This window comes from Gambusia affinis, linkage group LG20 (assembly GCF_019740435.1).
Source record: "Gambusia affinis linkage group LG20, SWU_Gaff_1.0, whole genome shotgun sequence".
Taxonomy (NCBI): domain Eukaryota; kingdom Metazoa; phylum Chordata; class Actinopteri; order Cyprinodontiformes; family Poeciliidae; genus Gambusia; species Gambusia affinis.
Genome location: NC_057887.1, coordinates 18,052,043 through 18,070,474, shown reverse-complemented (window position 1 = coordinate 18,070,474; position 18,432 = coordinate 18,052,043). Strand labels below are relative to the sequence as shown.

The following is an 18,432-nucleotide window of genomic DNA, read 5'->3' as shown; positions in this document are numbered from 1 at the left end:
TTTTTGCATTACAAAAACACAATTTGCATTGTGTAGAGAATAAGAGAGACAAATCCATATTAGCAAAATTAAGAATATTCTAGGGAAAAATTACACTGGACGTTGTGACATTTGTCAGAGTATAGAAATTGTGAACCATATTTTCTTGGAATGTTGTAAATACTCAGCTGAAAGAAAACCAAATGGCAACTGGAGTTCCTAGCAGATGATCAAAAATATTTAACACAGTTTCGATTGTGATAAAAGAGAAAAGGGGAAAAAATAGGTAGATGAGTTGCAGTAAATATTCGGGGGAAGAAAAGATCCAGAGGGATGAGGCAAGAAAGTTATTAGGTTAGTTTGACTGATGGAAAGTTTAGCTCAGCAGAGGAAGAAAAATCTACTAGCAGGGGAAAATAAGCATGACAGATAAGAGGAAAAATCAAACAAATATTTCCTTTGCCAACAAGATCACCTTCAGTAGCAGATACACACAACTCAATATCCTGCCAGGAGGAGTGCGATTTAAACCTAAACACACAGAGCATGCAGGCAGGGGGTGAAATAAAGGGAACGTTAATGAGTCTAAAAACGCTGCAGGGTTAGGAGCCTAGATCAATCCAGAGCAACATCCAATTATATTCACACATGGAGCAGAGAGAAACCAAGCTAGAGGAACAAAAAATATACCGGTAGAGGTTTATGTTGAACTGGTTAGGAAGACGGAAACCAGATAATATAGAGAGTTAAACTGTGGGGAAATAACTATCGATAGTAGCCACACAGGCACGCCCACTAGGAGGAAACAAACGCACCCTGTGAAACACTTTCATTCTATTGGCCGAGAGGTTGCCAGGCGACGGTACTTTTTTTGTTTCGAACAACAGAGACAAGTTTTGAGCACGAGGAGAAAGGTTTGAGAAAGGAGTGAATATATGAAAGAGAGCAGAAGTTTTGAGTGCAAGCATTGCAAGTTTTGAGAAGAAAGACACGAAGCTTGATTTCAAACTGAAAATGTTAGCACAATTATAAAAAATTTTGAGAACAAAAGACGTGAAATCATCCTGCTTTCAGACTCAAAATGTGCACTCAGAAAAATCCCCCCATAACAAATAGCCTGAATAACCTGAAAAACAACAAAAAAAGATCTGATTAAATGTTCTCAGCCCTACAGGATGCTTTAACATTTACAAATAATTATGCAACCCGTTTTGAACAACAGCCATATATAAATATAAAATTTTCCTACTATAATATAGAAATAACCAGCAAACAGCTAAACGAGGCATAACCGCTATTTTCTTTCACTTTAAAGTGACTTTTTTAGTTTAAACAAGCAAAAGATGGAGCTGTTGAAAATAACAAAAGCGTTCCAGTTTTCCCCAATTGTTTGATATATTTTAGTTTAAAACCACTGTTTTCCTACATTTGTTATTCAAATGTCCTGATTTTATGCCATTAGCAGTGAGTGACATGCAAAATATCTTATGATAGGTAGTTTGACAACTTCTTTGTTATTCTGTATTTTCTGCCACTGTGGTGTGATTTATATTTTCTGTAGGTTAAATCACAACCTGAGGTGTTTGTTGTTTCTCTGTCACCTTTCTGTTGCTCATAAAGTTGTAATTTGCATTAAATAGCTTGGAAAAATATAACTACTACCCCAGTGGAAGCTTTTACAATATAATAAATGCGGTGGGAAAGAATGAAATGAAGAGCAAAAGTGAGAGTAAGAGTCAGCTGAGAGCAGGTTATGAACACATAACTTTTTGGATTGCATCGCATAAAAACATTTTAAAGGGTGTAAGAGTGCTGGCATAAAATCTGAAAATAAAAATCTGAATATCAGATGTTCTCTCTTCATGGAAATGCGGGGCATAACTCATCCTCTGGCTGTTGTGATTGTTTTCCCAAGTGTAGGAATACTGTTGAAGCCGATTGTGGTTCTGCACGCATGATGCTTGGAAGTTTACTCACATTTTGTGTCAGATTGTTGGGCGTTTAACATACAAATCAGATTCTGAGGTTTTTACCCAGCGGACATTTCTGGTACCTCAAGGTTTGATATTGGGACCCATTCTCTTTTTAATCACAACCCAAAGAACTAAATCCTGGATACAAGCAACTAAGTTAGTTTTTAGTCTTTCTATATTTATTATATCTATTTTATTCACTTTTTATTTATTTACCGCTGTCTATTATTTCTGTATTTATCTCTAAATATCTATTCATTATTTATGGATTTATTTATTTATATATTATTTATTTATTCTTGTTCTGTGTTTCTTTGAGAGTTGCTATTTCTTTAAATTTCATTGTGCTTTATTCGTGCACAATGACGTTAAAAGAAATTCAGATTTTGATTGAGCATCAACAACAGAAAATAATCTATGTTTGAGATTAATTTGATTTGTTGAATTACCAGTGGATTAACCCAGAAGAAACTGATTCATAAATAAATGCCCACTTTATGTTGTTTGGTACATTTCTGGATTTGGAAATTACGCTAGCACAAATAAAAATAATCTTGATTATTCATATGCATCATCAAAGTGAATATTTTATCTGGAAATCGACCGGAGCTGAACGAACCTTGGTTTCTGCTAAAATTATAAAATGTTCTTCTTTTACTAGACAAGTAAAATAATCTCCCTAAGACACTTTGTTCCCTTTTTATTCAATATTCAAATATTAATTGCCAAAATTAGTTACATAAATGTTTCCGAAATCTGCTTCCTGTTTTTGTTTTGCTCAAAAGACTTTTAATTGCTTTACGCTCTTTTGTGGAGCACGGAGTATATTGGATTATCTGAAAACGGTGCTCAAAGAGAAAAACTCTGTCTTTTGTCATGACAACTGCTTAAAGAGGAGCACATCTTTATCACACAAGGTCCCTTTGTAGACTTCAGCTGCCGCCTGTTTTGTCAAACAGCTTCACACAAAACTTCACATTTCATTTTCTGTACCAGAGGCATTTAAAGGATAATTCTGCTTTGCAGGCAGCGCAATTTTTAATTCTCAGATGGGTCTAAAGAGAATGAAAAGGATTTGTACCTTGGACATAATCCTCCTTTTGCAGCAGGTACTGAGAAATGTAACTCAAATTTTAATTTGATTTTTCTTTTTCAATGGGAAAATATTCACAGTTGGAATCAAAATTGCAGTTTTTTATGTAAAAAGTTGTTTGTGAGGTTACATTTTATTTACTGCCACAACTCCTTTGTAAACATGTTTTTTTTTTCTTATTTTAAAAGGTCTGCGCAGCTCAACAGAGTAATAAATCTGTAAACTCACTCCGCTCAGGTTGACGTCTCTTTTGCCTCCTCTGGAGAATCGGCTGGTCAGCTGGTACAACATGGTGCGTCCGTGTTTTCTGGCCTCGCGGAAGTGAGAGCTGCTCTTCCTCCTGTACCTGCTGTCTTCTGAAAGAGTTGGAAATAAAAAAATCAACTCTATGAAGAGAATTGCATTTTACTTTTTTCCTGCTAGTGCTCACAAATGAAAGCTTTGGGATTTGTTTGACTTTCCGCTAGGGGTTGAACCAATTAGTCGACTAGTCGACTCTAGGACATCTCGCGAGTTTTTACATTTCATGTCGACTAGTCGCAGTCATGTGATTGCCGGTGGTGACAGCCTGTGCTGATCTGACCAACCCATTCTCACACCCCACTCGTCATATATTGACGCATCTGACAGCACAGTAGGCTATACGTCACAAGACACAAGAAAAAATAAGTTAATACATTAGTTTAAATGATATGTAGATGGATGCATATTTGTGGTTTTACAGTGTTTTTAAAAGGAGATGGAGTTGCAGCTGCAGTCAACTACAAAACACGAGCCGTCTAAAACTCGCCCCCTTCCCGCTAAGGATGTCACTTAGCGGCTCGCGAGTGTCTTTGTCACGACGATCTAACTAATACATTATGATGTTATGTTGCTGATTAAATAAAGATCTGTGGTAATGCCATCTAAAAGATGTGCGTTTCCTTTTGAATGTTGGTTTCCCAGCAACTTATTATTTATCATAAACTATCCCGATGTTTTGTTGTTTCACTTGTTGCTGTTCTGTGTAAATGCCGTATTTTTCCGTGAAAACGGGTAATAAAGCCTGTACGTTACTCCAAAGTTTGCGTCTTGCGTTGCTATGACATCACAACAACTAGACAACTCGACATCGACTCGACTTTTATCATGTTGACGTTGACTAGAAAATATCTTAAATCGTTCAATCTGCTGAGTCAGCAGAGCTTCCTGCCGCGCATCGGGCGGAGGAGAAGCAGGTGGTTTCGTTGAATTCAGCTGTAACCAAACGGGATCCGTTCATAACAAGTTTGGCTTGTGATGTTCCAAAAGCACCATGTAGTCAGTGTGATAATTTGACTCCTATAGTAACTATCCAGAGATCATCAGCATCAGCCGGTGTTTAGAAAAAAAAAAGTCAGACCCGACTTTGTGCAACAAACTTTTCCCCGCTGCTCACGAAGAATGATCTGTTTATTGCTCTTTTAATTCTCCATAATAGACTTAGTAAAAGCAGGAGAAGGGGATTGTGTGTGTGTGTGTGTGTGTGTGTGTGTGTGTGTGTGTGTGTGTTGGGGGGGGGGGGGGGGGTTTGCGCTTATGTCACTATGACGTCACCGCGACTAGTCGACATCGACTCGACTATTATCATGATGTAGTCGACCTTAAAAAATATGTAGTCGTTCAACCCCTACTTTCCGCCAAATCCCTGTTTGGAAACAGTTGAAGGATTTCCAGATTTCTGAACCAAAGTACAACGGGTGTGAAAATAAAGGCAGATGGTAAACTGAATTATTTTTATTTTTTTAACTTACCACCCCTCTTGCTGCTGTGATGCCCCTTCCCATAGCTGTCAGTGATGTCCTTGAATGAGAAGAGGAAGAGAACCATTTCGCCCTTTTCGTTTTTTATGGGCACAATGTCCAGCAGACACCAGAAGGCCACACCTAAAGCAAATCAGAAAGATTAATTTAGTGCAAGTATTTGTTTTCCCAAGTTGGCAAACAAAAGGGAAGTCTTCACTAGTTAAGGATAAGCAGCTCTTAAATGTAGTATATAATATTTTTTTGTTTCTATCTCTAAATTCAGAACATCTCAGAAAAGTCTCTTTATACTTACAATAAGTAAATGATTGATTGAGCGATCTAACTCATAGCAGTACACCTGAGCTTATTTTAGTTAAATAAGTTTCTCAAAATTGGTCACAAATGTTGGGTTTAATTGACTGCAGCAAATGATAAAAAGTCACATTTAACGTCACACATTTCAATCTGGAGAGACAGAGAAAAATTAAAAGGGTTTATTGACATGAATGAATTAAAGTTCTTTGGCGCTCTGATCCCGGCGGAAGACATTGTGTTGTGAAATGCAATGAGCATTTCCAATGGTGACTAGGCACAGCGTGGAGGAGGTCGGAAGCCTGGAGAGCCAAGAGCATGGAGATGGAGAAGGGCTGGAGAGCAGATGCCGCCGTGGATGAAGGTCCTTTTAAGCGGGAGCTTGATTGGTGATTGGCGAAGACGGGGCATGGACAGATGCTGATAGGCCGATGGCAGATGATGCGGCGATTGGATGATGCAGGTGAGGCTGAAGAGTCTTCCAGTTTGAATTTACGCCAAGGCTTCATTAGTGCAAATATCATAAAAATTCCTTATAAATATTTCTAAATTAGAAATATTTGTGATTTTGATTATAAAAAGCCACAAAACAATTACAAAATCCTAGTGAGACAAGTATTTCTTAATATTTTAACAGTTAAAGGGGTTTTATCAATACATTCTGGCACAACCGGCCCTTTAAGAGCATTCAGATTTTTGATATGGCCCAAAATGAAACTGAGTTTGACACCCCTGTTTTAAAGAATCATGCACAAATTGGCCAAATTAACAAGTTCACAGAGGGAAGGAGTACTTAAAGATCCAAGATGTCCCCAGGATCCAGTTTGGTCATTAATGTGGAGAAATGATGCTCTGCTGCAACACAGATGTTTTATGTCTCCTGTAGTGCTTCTGGAGTGTTTGTTTATGTGTAAGAAAACACTATAGATTGCAGAGTTTGTGCAGAAAATGACGTTAGTCTGTTAGTCTGACGGCTGCAGCACACAGCGTGCGTCACCAACATCTGCTCTGCTGGCTTTGATCTGCTGTGCTTCTCCATTCGCCAACAAGAACTCTTTAACGGTTGGTTTAAATTATTTTAAGGACTTTTAGAAGATTAGAAGAGAAGGAACTTAGCTACAGTGGATATTTTGCAACCCATTAGCGCGCCTCACATTTTGAGGCAGCAGGTTTCTGTTGAACACGTATAATCCTGTGTGCCACTCATTGAGGCTTAACACCACTATGGTATATGCTCTCTGCTCACGCATGACACCATGTTTTCAGCTCAAGACTTCCCACAGGATTAGCAAAATGTCAGCAGGAATGGCGTTCAGATCAAGACAGAACGGAAAACCATTGTTCTGTAGTCAAAAAGCTTGATCAGCAGGCAGAAAACAAGCAGAAACTCTTATTTATACATCTTTAATTCCCTTCGGCACTTTTTCCAGTTGCTAACAAGAATCTGATTCTCATTTTCTCCATCATTTGATTGTTTTGTGCTGATCATTATGAATGTTCTCTCCAAAGGATCACTGTTAAGAAATCCTGCATTCATAATTCAAACAAACCGTTAAAACGGTCTTGTCTAAAAATAAATGTCCTCTTCATGATGCAGAGAGCAAAAATGAATCATGCCTGAACAGGGTAGTTAATGATGGAGATATGATGGAGATAATACCTGTTTAAAATGTAGCTTGAAAACATTGAATTAATTTCTTTATATTTTGCTTCCAAGTTGCTATACTTTTATAAAATCTTTTCAATCATACTGATCAAAACTAAGGTGATAAACAGCCTTAGTACACTCAACGGCCACCTTGCCAGAACCGGGTTGGACCCCCTTTTGCCTTCAGAACTGCCTTAATCCTTCGTGGCAGAGTTTCAACAAGGTACAGGACACATTCCTCAGAGAGGCTGGTCCATATTAACATGATAGCATCACGTATTTGCTGCAGATTTGTCGGCTGCACATCCATGATGCAAATTTTCCGTTTCTCCACATCCTAAAGGTATTCTATTGGACTGAGATCTGGTGACTGTGGAGGCCATTTGAGTCCAGTGAACTTTGATTTTTGCTTTATGACATGGCGCGTTATCCTGCTGGAAGTAGCCATCGGAAGGTGGGCACACTTTGGCATAAAGGGATGGACATGGTCACCAACCCCACTCAGGTAGGTTGTGGTGTTGGCACTGATGGGCCCAAAATATGCTGGGAAAATCTCCCCCACACCATTGCACCACCACAAGCCTGAACTGTTGATAAAAGGCAGGATGGATCCAAGCTTTCTTCTTGTTCATGCCAAATTCTGGCCCTACCATCTGAATGTTGCAGCAGAAATCGAGACTCAGCAGACCAAGCAACATTTTTTCAATCTTCTATTGTCCAATTTTGGTGAGCCTCAGTTTCCTGTTCTTAGCTGACAGGAGTGGCACCCGGTGTGGTCTTCTGCTGCTGTAGCCCATCCACTTCAAGGTTTGACGTGTTGTGGGTTCAGAGATGCTCTTCTGCACTCGGTTGTAATGAGTGGTTATTTGAGTTACAGTTGCCGTTCCATCAACTCGAACCAGTCTGGCCATTCTCCTCTGACATCAACAAGCCATTTGTGCCCACAGATCTGCCGCTCACTGGATATTTTCTCTTCTTCGTATCATTCCCTGTAAACCCTAGAGATGGTTGTGTGTGAAAATCCCAGTACATCAGCAGTTTCTGAAATAATCAGACCAACAACTACGCCACATTCAAAGTCACTTGAATCACCTTTCTTCCTCATTCTCATGCAAGGTTTGTGGCCAGTAATTGTAGATCCCAATGAAGTCTGTCTCCATGCAGAATTTAAAAATCTGCATCTCTTCATCCTGTTTCTATGCACTCACCATTCTTTTTGTAAAAGTGGACTTCAGTCTGGTACTCTTCCCGTCCCTCCAGAGCCTTCTCTATCTGCTGGGCCACGTGTTCGCAGGTGTCGGCTCCATGAAGGAAGCGACAGGTGCAGTTCTTCTGCATCACCTCGGTGCGAGTGAAGCCAGTCAGCTCACAGAAGCCATCAGAGCAGTAAACGATGGGGTAGCCGCAATGGCCCTGGGCATTACCCAACAAGAAGTTGCTGTCTGTGAAGAGAACATAAGAAAGTAAAGAGGAGTAAGAAGAGAATACATTTCTTTATATTTGACTGGTGTCAGTTTGTCTTATTTTAACCTCTGAGAACCTCTACATATTTAACTAAATTTGAAATTAAAATGGTTCAGCTAAAACACGTACATACACCAATTATGGACATAAATGTCATATAATTTTGGGCTTATTAATCAATCAATATGGGGAAATTTTTCTGCCATAATCCAAAAGCACACATTTTCTGTTTGAAGGCAGGATTTTATATCTTTTGTTCTCAAAACTTTAAATACTTTTGATTACATTTTCACTTTGAGAGAAGGACTTCCTGTCTTCCTTCTCAAAACTTGTAATGCTTGTACTCAAAACTTCTCCTCACACTCAGACCTGGTCTCTGTTCGGACTTTATGCTCACTTATGAAACATGAAACTGTGTTTTGGCAGTCGCCTGGCAACCTCTCAGCCAATAGAATGAAAGTGTTGTGCTGGGTCCGTTTGTTTCCTTCTAGCTGGCATACTTGTGTGGCTACTATCCATTGTAGCAGCATGTTCCACCCACTGGATGTAGGGAGAAACAATGACGTCAACTTTCTGCTCTGTAGTACATTAAACATTCACCAGCAGTGTTGTACTGATCGCTAACAGCTACTGATTTTAGGCAGGATTTTATTCACCCAACTGAAGATATATCTATATATATATAGATCTATCTATCTAGTTGTGACGCTTATGTTTATATATTATTTATAAACTGAGTGGAAAATCATAACAACTGACAAAACTAAAGGCATCAGTCTGTGAGTAATTAATCTATAAAATTAAATATCACTGTATAATTTTTTCTTGGTAGCTGCAGACATTTCAAAGTGAAAATCTGATGACTTTTTTCTGTTTGCTTTCAGATTACTGAGCTGTGTCTGCTGCACAGCACCAGTCCTTTGTTCTGGGATCTCCTCCCAGTCACTCCAGGCTGCTGCCCTCAGATTTGATATTTTTGTTCTGAATATCATAATTTATTCATCCATTCTATGGCTGGAATTTGATATTGTGCTCTCCCACTGCCTGGTTTAAGAATGTGATCGTAATAAACTACAGAGCAGTGTTGCTGAGATATTGTGGCCATTTGTCTTTAAGTGTAGAAAGTTTATCAATGTTACAATTTGGATTGACGGCTGATATGAAGAATTAAAAGAATTATTTAAAAAAAAAAAGTCTTTATTCTTAGAGCATTTTCTAAAACTTGATCATTTTCAAATCTCTATCCCATAAATGAACAAATAAACCGGTATGTTTCTTTTTTGACTGAAAAACACATTCAGGCTGTTCATTGTTTGAATGTCAACCTACTGGAAAAATATCTGCAACTACTTATGACGTGTCAAAGCCTACTGGTAGTTGTCAGAGAGGCTCATAATTACAGTTTAGCCCTTAAAATTTATTTAAAAGCATGTGAATTTTTCAAAAGGGTAAATGAGTAGCAACCAGCTTATTTTCATGTGGTGACAGGTAATTATTTTTGCATATTTCTGCATAATGCAACTGTGTGTAAATCTTTTAAATGCATGGTTATTTTCCTTTACAACTGCAGGAAGGAATGCACAGCAATGGAGAAGCTTAGAAATCATTTCCCATTACAACATTTTCACTAATTATTAATCAATTTATTTTACTGGGATGTTACATGACATGTAAAATAAATGTATTTATATATATATAGAAAATGTGGTACATATATGAATTAATTTGTATTTAGTCCACCATGTAGATCTAGATTTTATGCACTTAAAGCTGCAAGCAGGGTTTCCCCCAGTGTATTATAAGCCTGGCGGGCCACCAGGCTTTACTTGTGCCCCCACCAGGTTTAACACTGCTTATTTATTTAAGATTTTTTTTTAATGTTTGCATTTTTTAAGACTTTATAGTTGATGTTCAGATATTAATCTTTCAGTCATAATTATCAAGTGACATTTTCAATTTCCTGTCAACTTTAAAAAAATTTTAACTCAAAAAGATGGCAGACCGCTGGACGAATGACTGCCGAGCGCCCCAACCACTGAGCTTAGCAAGTTTTCAGGGGGAAACCTTGTGCAAGTATCTGACCTATTTTTCTTATGAAACTAGTTCCAGCTCATTTAGATTAGATGGATGAAGTTGTTTTTTGTACAGGAGTTCAGTCTACGTTCTAAAACAGATTTATACAATAATAAACCAAATTCAAAGAGTCACTCTCATATTTATACGCTGATACGAAGATGGATGCCTTTCCAAAAACCAAAGTAATGCATGGCAGGGGACGAAATTGGACTCTAACGCACAACTTTCCAGTGGTAAGTTGACTACTTTTCCCATTTATCCAAAGTCACTACATATTACAGATTCTCAATTAAATCCTAGTCCAGACTTTGACTGGGCAATTTTATCACATGATCTGAAGCATTTCATTTGTAGTGTTGGCTGTATGTTTCAGATCTCGGTCCTACAGGAAGATGAGATTCCTCTGTCTTCATTATACCATTTGTTTACTAATGTTAATGTAATATCAATAAATAAATTATTAAGCAAACTCATCAAAATTTACTTTTTATAATTTTCTTTTAGTCTTCATTTGTTTTATAGTGAAAATGTATCTGGAATGTTACCTTTAAAGTTTTTATTAATCTAGTAATATAATGCTACAAATCAGACTAGCAAATACATTAAATTACTCTTCAAAAAAAATAAGTGCAGATTTTCTGAATACCAAGCAAAGAGAGAGAATAATTATTACTATTATGAGAGAAAACCAAAGAAGAAAGCGTACTAAACAGCTTCTCTTTTGATTTCCATGATCCAGAGCTGTAAGCTGTCCATGGGGATGTTTTATTTATTTATTTTTTCTGAGAAGTGACAACCTTTAAGTGTGCAGTGAGCAGCAACTAAACTGTCACTGTGGAATTACAGAAAAAGACAGTCATTAGTTAGATCCATAAACAGGCGGAGGAGGATTCATGCCTCAGCCAATGCTTGCTTTTCTCTTCTCCACACTTAAACATGAATAAAATGTACATTAAAGTCCTGTTTGCTGGAGATGACTATAAACGTGGGTTTCAGGTTATTGTATGAATGTTACATTGAAAGCACCTCCATCTGACCTCAAAAGTACAGATTAAACATGCAAATAATTAATTCAAAACTCACAGTTGAGCGATAAAGCGTGCCCTGTTTACTCCGCTTTCACTCTATAAAGTCCGGTTCTTTAATGTGGACCAAAAAAACCCAAAACAACGTTAACTCTGCTCTGCCTAAAAACCTAGCATGAAGCGAATTATGGCGCAAGGAATTCTGGGTAAATACAACCAGAATAAACGTGAGAATCCAGCGCTAGCGCGGGAAGTTGCTCTTGGTCATTTACAAGCTACAAAAGAGAAATGCTACAACGGCTAAAATCTAACGCTAGTCCATTTTTGTTTACATTTTTGCTGAAGGCTAAATTGCGCTCATGTCTTCTTCGGAGGTTTTTGAGTCGTTTCCTTCAATGGTTCTTGGCGCAGCGCCGCCAGAAGTGAGGAGGGGAAAAGCTTCTTCTTCTTCTTCTTCTTTTCTATTATGGCGGATCACAAGCAACTTTAAGGTGCATACCGCCACCTACTGTACATGAGTGTGTAGCTGCATTACTTCACATCTATTAAATTCTATTTTTTAATTTTGTATTCTTAAGATAAATAAACAATGCTTTCCTTAATTTGTGAATATCTGTTATGTTTCCTTCATTTCCTAATATACCTTTTAGATTCCATTCATGCCCTATACTTCTAACTATTCTCTTTAATTCTTTCCTTTTGTGTTCATATGACTTACAGTTCATCAGAATGTGTTCTACATTTTCTTTCTCTCCACATCTCTCACATTTATCATTATTTTTCCTCCCTATTAAATAAAGCATGTCATTTAAGTAGGTATGACCTATTCTTAATCTACTAATTATTATTTCTTCTCTTCTGTTTCTTTCAATAATGCTTCGAATTTGAACTGACTTTTGTACTTCATATAATCTTCTTCCTTTCTTATCTTCATTCCATATTTTTTGCCATTCCTCCATTTCTTTACTTTTAATAAGTGATTTCCCTTCCCCTTTCCCAAAAGGAATTAACATTGCTATTTCTCCCTCTAAAGCCCTTTTAGCTAATTTATCTGCCTTTTCATTGCCTTTTACTCCCTCATGTGCTGGCACCCAACAAAACCAAACATCAATGCCACCCCTATATAATCTAAATAAAATATGATGAATTTCTAATACCAGATCTTTTCTATTATTTCCTTCTCCCTTGATACTTTCTACTACTGCTTTAGAATCTGTGCACACCACCACCCTGTCTGGTCGAATCTCCTCCACCCACTGTAAGCTTAATATAACTGCCACCATTTCTGCTGTAAAAACCGACAATTGATCTGATATTCTTTTAGAAATACATTTTTTAAACTCTGGAATATATATTCCTACTCCCACATATCCTTTTAAATTCTTAGAACCATCTGTATAAATTTTAAGATAATTATTATATGTATTAGGGGAAAAGCTTTTTCAAACGGTTTGGGTCATTTTACACAGTGCAGTGGGCAAGCAAAACGCAACAGCTGAAAATGTGACCAATATTGTATGGAAGAGTTTTAGGGCCACTGAAAAAAATAATAATCTGAGATTTCTGAGATAAAAGGCAGAATTCTGACATTTTTCTCTAAATTCTGACTTTGTTCTCTTAATTCTGACTTTTTTCTTTTCTTTCAGTTCCCCTAATCCTCTTCCGTAGGTGTAAAATCACACAGAACGGCTCTATTTATTTTGTCCCAATTCCTGCCATCATCACTCTGGGCAATTATCTATGCTGCCCATATTAAAAACTATGTTCATTTATCTTAACTTCTGGATAAATTGTTGCCACTTCTTTCTTAGATTTTTTAAGTATTGTTTGTATCATTTTAACCTTTCTTTTTAAAGTCTGTTTGGCTGTGAACCCAACAGTTTTACCTCAGTCACATGAAATGAGTTTAGATTTTGCTATAATTGTTTTGGGTTTTTTCCTGGGATTTGGTCTTAAGAAATCCCAAGAATAGAGCTGTAATAAAGCTTCATTTTGCAGGAGACAGTAGCAATTCTCTTAATCTGTATTTTTACTTCCAATAGTACAAGTTCAGAATAAGAATTGCCCCAGAAACAATGACTGAATGAGAGGTGACCCCAGAAAGACAGGCTGTGAAAGAAGTGCGCCCTGTTTTCATGTTCTATAAATTCCTCACACCGCAGCTTACTGAACCAGCATGTGCTGGAGAGCAGCCGTATTCATCTCAGCTTTATGCAATGCTTACCTAAGAATAGCTACACTGCTACTCAGCAAGTTAAATTGGTCCTTTAAACAGGTCAAAAACCAATATAGCTATAAATCATCTTGTATCAAAACCAAGAGTTTTAAAAACTTTTGTGCTGAGTTTGGAGTAATGTGGAGTTCAACGTTTTCCAGACAGGATTAGTCGCTGTAGCTTTGATTCAAGAAACTTTCATTCAAACAACATTTTTGAATGAGCCCTGAATAAAATCAGCAACCAGTTTGATTGTAAGAAATAACCCAACTCAACTAAACTTCACTTTAACTTTGCCATTTAGTAGAGGAACAGTATCTCACTATATAAGCCGTACATCATGCTGAATAAAACCAATCAGATTTTTATAGAGCAATTTCTATGCCATTAATCAGAACAGAACATCTTTTGACACAAGAACAATCAAGAAAATGATTAGAGGATTTAATAATCAAAAATGACACAAGGAGAACAAGAACATGGACTAACAAATCCAGAAAATGCACAATAAAACCGGGGAAGTGAGATGGAAACAGGTGAGGCTAGTAAAGGGAAAACAAAACACCTGGAGGAGAAAACAGAACAGGACACACAAAGGAGCTAAGAAATTAACTAATATGGAAAACTTTAAGTGACAATAATAGCCAAAAAATAATCCAAATACAAACACAGATCATAACACCCCACAGGTTTTTTCTCAAAATTATTACAAAATGTATATGGTGATTTTCACTTTGGAACTTTTTAAAAAACTGACATAGTTTCTGGTACTTTCTCTTAACTTACCAGATGCTTTACAGATTTTACCAGGTACTTTCTACAACTTTTTCTTTACTTTCCTGGAAATTTCTGGATAATGTCAGGATGCAAAATAATTTAGATGCTTGTATCGTATAAATAGGAAATAATTGTTTTGAAATGTTGTACTTATTACACCTCTTTTTATTTTCTTTAAATTCATTTTTATTATTATAGCCATTGTTGGTTTAAAAACCAACTTCCTCGGTCCAGTGAACATATTTTTATTTTTTACGCAGTAAAATCATTACTAAATGCTTTTATGAACTCTATAAAATAAAGAAATTGAAGGTAATATAGTTACTTGTAATGACACTATGTGCCTGGAAAACACATAATATATCCCCTTTTAAAAAAATAACCTGCTGTTATATCCATCCATCCATCCATTTTCTGTAAACCCGTTTCTCTTTGGGTCGGGGGGTTGCTGGTGCCTCTCTCCAGGGAACGTTTTGGGCGAGAGGCGGGTACACCCTGGACAGATCCTCCTGCTACATAAAATTGCTAATTGTGTTTTGACATAAAGGTTCATCATAGCAAAGAAAGATACGCAGAACAATCCCATTGTTAGCAGATGTTTATATATGTATATTTTCTACAGCAGCATGCTGCTCGTGTTCTAACTAAAACCAGGAAGATAGATCACATAACACCAGTTTTAAAGTCTCTCCACTGGCTCCCTGTAGCTCAAAGAATAGACTTTAAAATACTGTTTTTAGTTTATAAATCACTGAATGGTTTATTACCACAATACATTAAAGATTTGCTGCTGTTGTATCAACCTTCCAGACCTCTTAGGTCTTCTGGTTCTGGTTCTGCTCTGCATCCCCAGAACCAGAACCAAACGAGGAGAAGCAGCATTTAGCATCTATGCACCAAAAATCTGGAACAAACTTCCAGAAAACTGTAAAACAGCTGAAACACTGACTTCCTTTAAATCTCAACTAAAAACCCACTTGTTTAGAGTTGTATTTGAAACGTAATCAATTGCAAATTTATTGACGGAACCTGACTTGATGTTGTTTTTATTGTTGATTCTATGTTGCATTGTGTTTTTGTGTTTGATTTGATGTAAAGCACTTTGAAATGCCTTGCTGCTGAAATGTGCTATACAAATAAAGTTTGATTTGATTTGATTTGATTTATTTCTCTTCTTGTAGCTCAGCTTGAACAACCAATCCAGTTCTCACATTAACTGTTTCAGCGTGTGCGTCTCATTGTGACAACTCCTCACTTCTGGATCCGTAATCCTCTCAGGGATATTGCTTCGAGTGTCTGCTCAGCTGCACCAGCTTCCTTAATTACACATCTGTGCTGACTCGCAACAACTTTAATCTGACATGATGATGCTACATGCTAACACGCAGCCTGGAGCGCACGGATGGAGGATGCAAGTTCCTCTGTGTATAAAAGCCTGTGAAGCTTTGGCCAGCCGCTAATTACCACCCAGTAGCATGTAATCAGCTACTGGGTCAGATCAGGGAGAACACAATGACGCAGGGGGAAAAGGTCACCAATAATTACTGATTACGAAGACAATTCACAGAATTTGGAGCGGTACATATGCAAATTCAATGCTAGAGCATGTGTTCTTACGCAAATATAATGGTGTCGTTTGGATTTGAGTTCTAAAATCTGGACAACCTGCAGCTATGTGGCAGTTTTATCCCGAGAACACAGCAAACTGCTTCACACCCACTCACACCTAAATTCACACTCCAATGGAGGCGAAGCTGCCGTCCCAGGTGGAGACCTGAACATTAGAAACAGTTTATTTCTGATTCTTGCTCAAAAGAAACGTACACCAATGTGCACCTGGGGACTCAACCTTCACATCTTAGCTCTCTATGCCCATTTTAAATGCTTCAAACTTTGCAACAAATTCGCTTTTTCCAGTAGCAACAAACAGGTTGGACTGTTCTCTGCTGTCTGCCTGCTGGGCTTTGGTCTCATTAGAACCCGTTCATCAGCTGTTTAACAATGAGCCTCAGAAAGGTTCAGTCTTCTCTGTCTCCCTGTTTGGTCGCCTTTTAGGAGGAGAATTTAGGAGAAAATAAACCAGCTTCTTATCTTTGCCTGCAGCTGCAGTGTGGTCAGGCCGCTCCGCAGCATGAGAACTGCTGTCAGCGTGAAAACACTGCCGGGTAGGTCGTGCAAAGGAGTTTGGCGAGGTGGGAATGGGTGTACAGGAAAAAGGCATGTAGCACACATCACACAGTTTGTGCAGGAGAAACAGAACAGGATTTCAGCTTATAAACCCTGGTAAAAAATATATCTACAGCTGGGCATCCTAAAAATGACCTTTGACTCCTCAGCTGAACTGAACTCCCTTTGAGATCAAGACGCAACAAACTGAAACATACATATATTAATAACAGCCACTGTGCTGGTGGAGAACATTTTTAATTTCCAGCAGAACATCAGGCTACTTTATTTGTTTAATTTAAGGACTGCAGCATAGTTTAAAGTTGAAAAGGAAAAAAGTCAAATTTTTTGGCCCCTTTTGACTTGATAATTTTGATCCATGTGGCAAAAACTTTGGATTTACACTCCTGGTGCAAGAGGTTCCAAAAGTAGGTGCAGAGCTCCTCATTCCTAAACATGGCTACTTAGTGATGTGCAACTATGTCTGATAAAATCCCAGTTAAAAAATGCATTGAAGTTTGAGGTGCAACATCAGAAAAGTTGACATTAAAAAAAGCTCTAGTGTTGTGGATATTTCTGCGACGAGGCACTGCATCCAGCCACCTCCACCTGCTGCAAGCTGCAGGCAGCGATTTGAAGAGGGACTTCAGCTGCTCTGTGCACAACGGCGCTTGTTTTACGATTCGAACGGGCTGAGACAAGAGACCAGCTGCTGCGTGCAAGTCCTTGATTACAAAGCAAGTTCAAGTGCTTTCTCGTTGGGCTGACCATTGTTTTTTTCTAAAACACCAAATTGTTGAAGCATCCTCCATGTCAAGTGGCGGGACCTTGTAACCCAGGCAACAAGGAAGAAGCTATTTTGAGCAGCGGGCTCCATGCCATCCCTGGAGGAGATGCAGCTTTGGGCAAGTTTGAGGACAGCAGCCTCATTTTTGACATTTACCATCTACCACTTGAAATTTAAAGTGTTAAATTATTTAGCAGCAAACATGCAGGGGAATAAAAAAAAGTTAGCTCCCTGATCATGAGTGGTCAGAAAGTTGAAATATAAATGCAGTTTGTGTCCTGTAGCTTTCAGCGGCGCGGGCTCGGCCATCCAAAAGCCGCGGGATTGAAATGCCACAACATGTGAACGGGGATGAGCCCTTTGACACGTCAGTACCCCAAATAGCACAACATGTTTCAAGATATTAATGTCAACAACGCTTCAAAGGCAGCACAAGCGACATTTTGCAAAATTAATTTCGCAGTTTTAGCCAGAAATGAATAAGGAGAAACACAACACATTGGGAAAAACACTGAACCAAAGAGGTAAAAGTGTTTTTTTCTTTTTACTGTTTTGTGTTCAGAGGTCAGAGAGGAGATTCATACAGAGAGCCTCTAGAGTTGGCAGGAAGTCCATGTGAAGCTCAAGGCCTCTTCAGCGGAGAACATGAAACATGAGGGCACGACCCCCTCATCTTCCAACTAATCTCTGCAGCGTTTTAAACACAAACTACTGAACCCCTTCTTTTAATTCTAGTCAGTACGCAGCACGAAACACCTCATGTGTGCAGCTCAGCTTTAATTGCTAGTATGTCAGAAGGATTTGTGTCCCTAAGTAGAAGTAGACAAAAAAAAAAAAAAAAAGCAGCTCTGGCTCCAAGTCACACTTTCATTCAGGCTGCTGCAACCAGCTGAGGGAGGTCAGGCTGACACGTCACACGAACAAACACAGACATGCCAACGGCGTCTGTTTACAATGAGCAACAACCTCCCAGAGGGCGCGCAGAAGGTACAAAACAAGAGACACAAGCCGAGCAGAAATGACAACGCCGCCTAATGGCTGCAGAAACTTTTCTGGAGCTAAATGTGTGAAACTGATGGGTAAAAGGTCAGAAAGGGCAATTTTATGCTTTTGTCTGACTGTAAAAGTACAACAGAACAAAAACTTTCGTGGCC

General features: G+C 38.2%; 1 protein-coding gene across 2 annotated transcripts in view; it reads right to left on the bottom strand.

Annotated features, from left to right (window-relative positions):
• The window catches only part of kcnh4b (potassium voltage-gated channel, subfamily H (eag-related), member 4b), a 57,273-nt gene that overhangs the window by 34,338 nt on the left and 4,503 nt on the right, over positions 1-18,432 (bottom strand). Inside the window, exons 1-4 of one of the 2 annotated variants that reach the window (XM_044102721.1) lie at positions 11,392-11,752; positions 7,977-8,210; positions 4,818-4,949; positions 3,274-3,401 (exon numbers count right to left, since the gene is read on the bottom strand). In XM_044102721.1, coding sequence (XP_043958656.1) covers positions 3,274-3,401; positions 4,818-4,949; positions 7,977-8,106 — 390 coding nt within the window. In that variant the 5' untranslated portion in view covers positions 8,107-8,210; positions 11,392-11,752. Of the gene's footprint in view, positions 1-3,273; positions 3,402-4,817; positions 4,950-7,976; positions 8,211-11,391; positions 11,753-18,432 lie in introns of those variants that run through there. The other variant, XM_044102720.1, reaches the window with a different exon arrangement.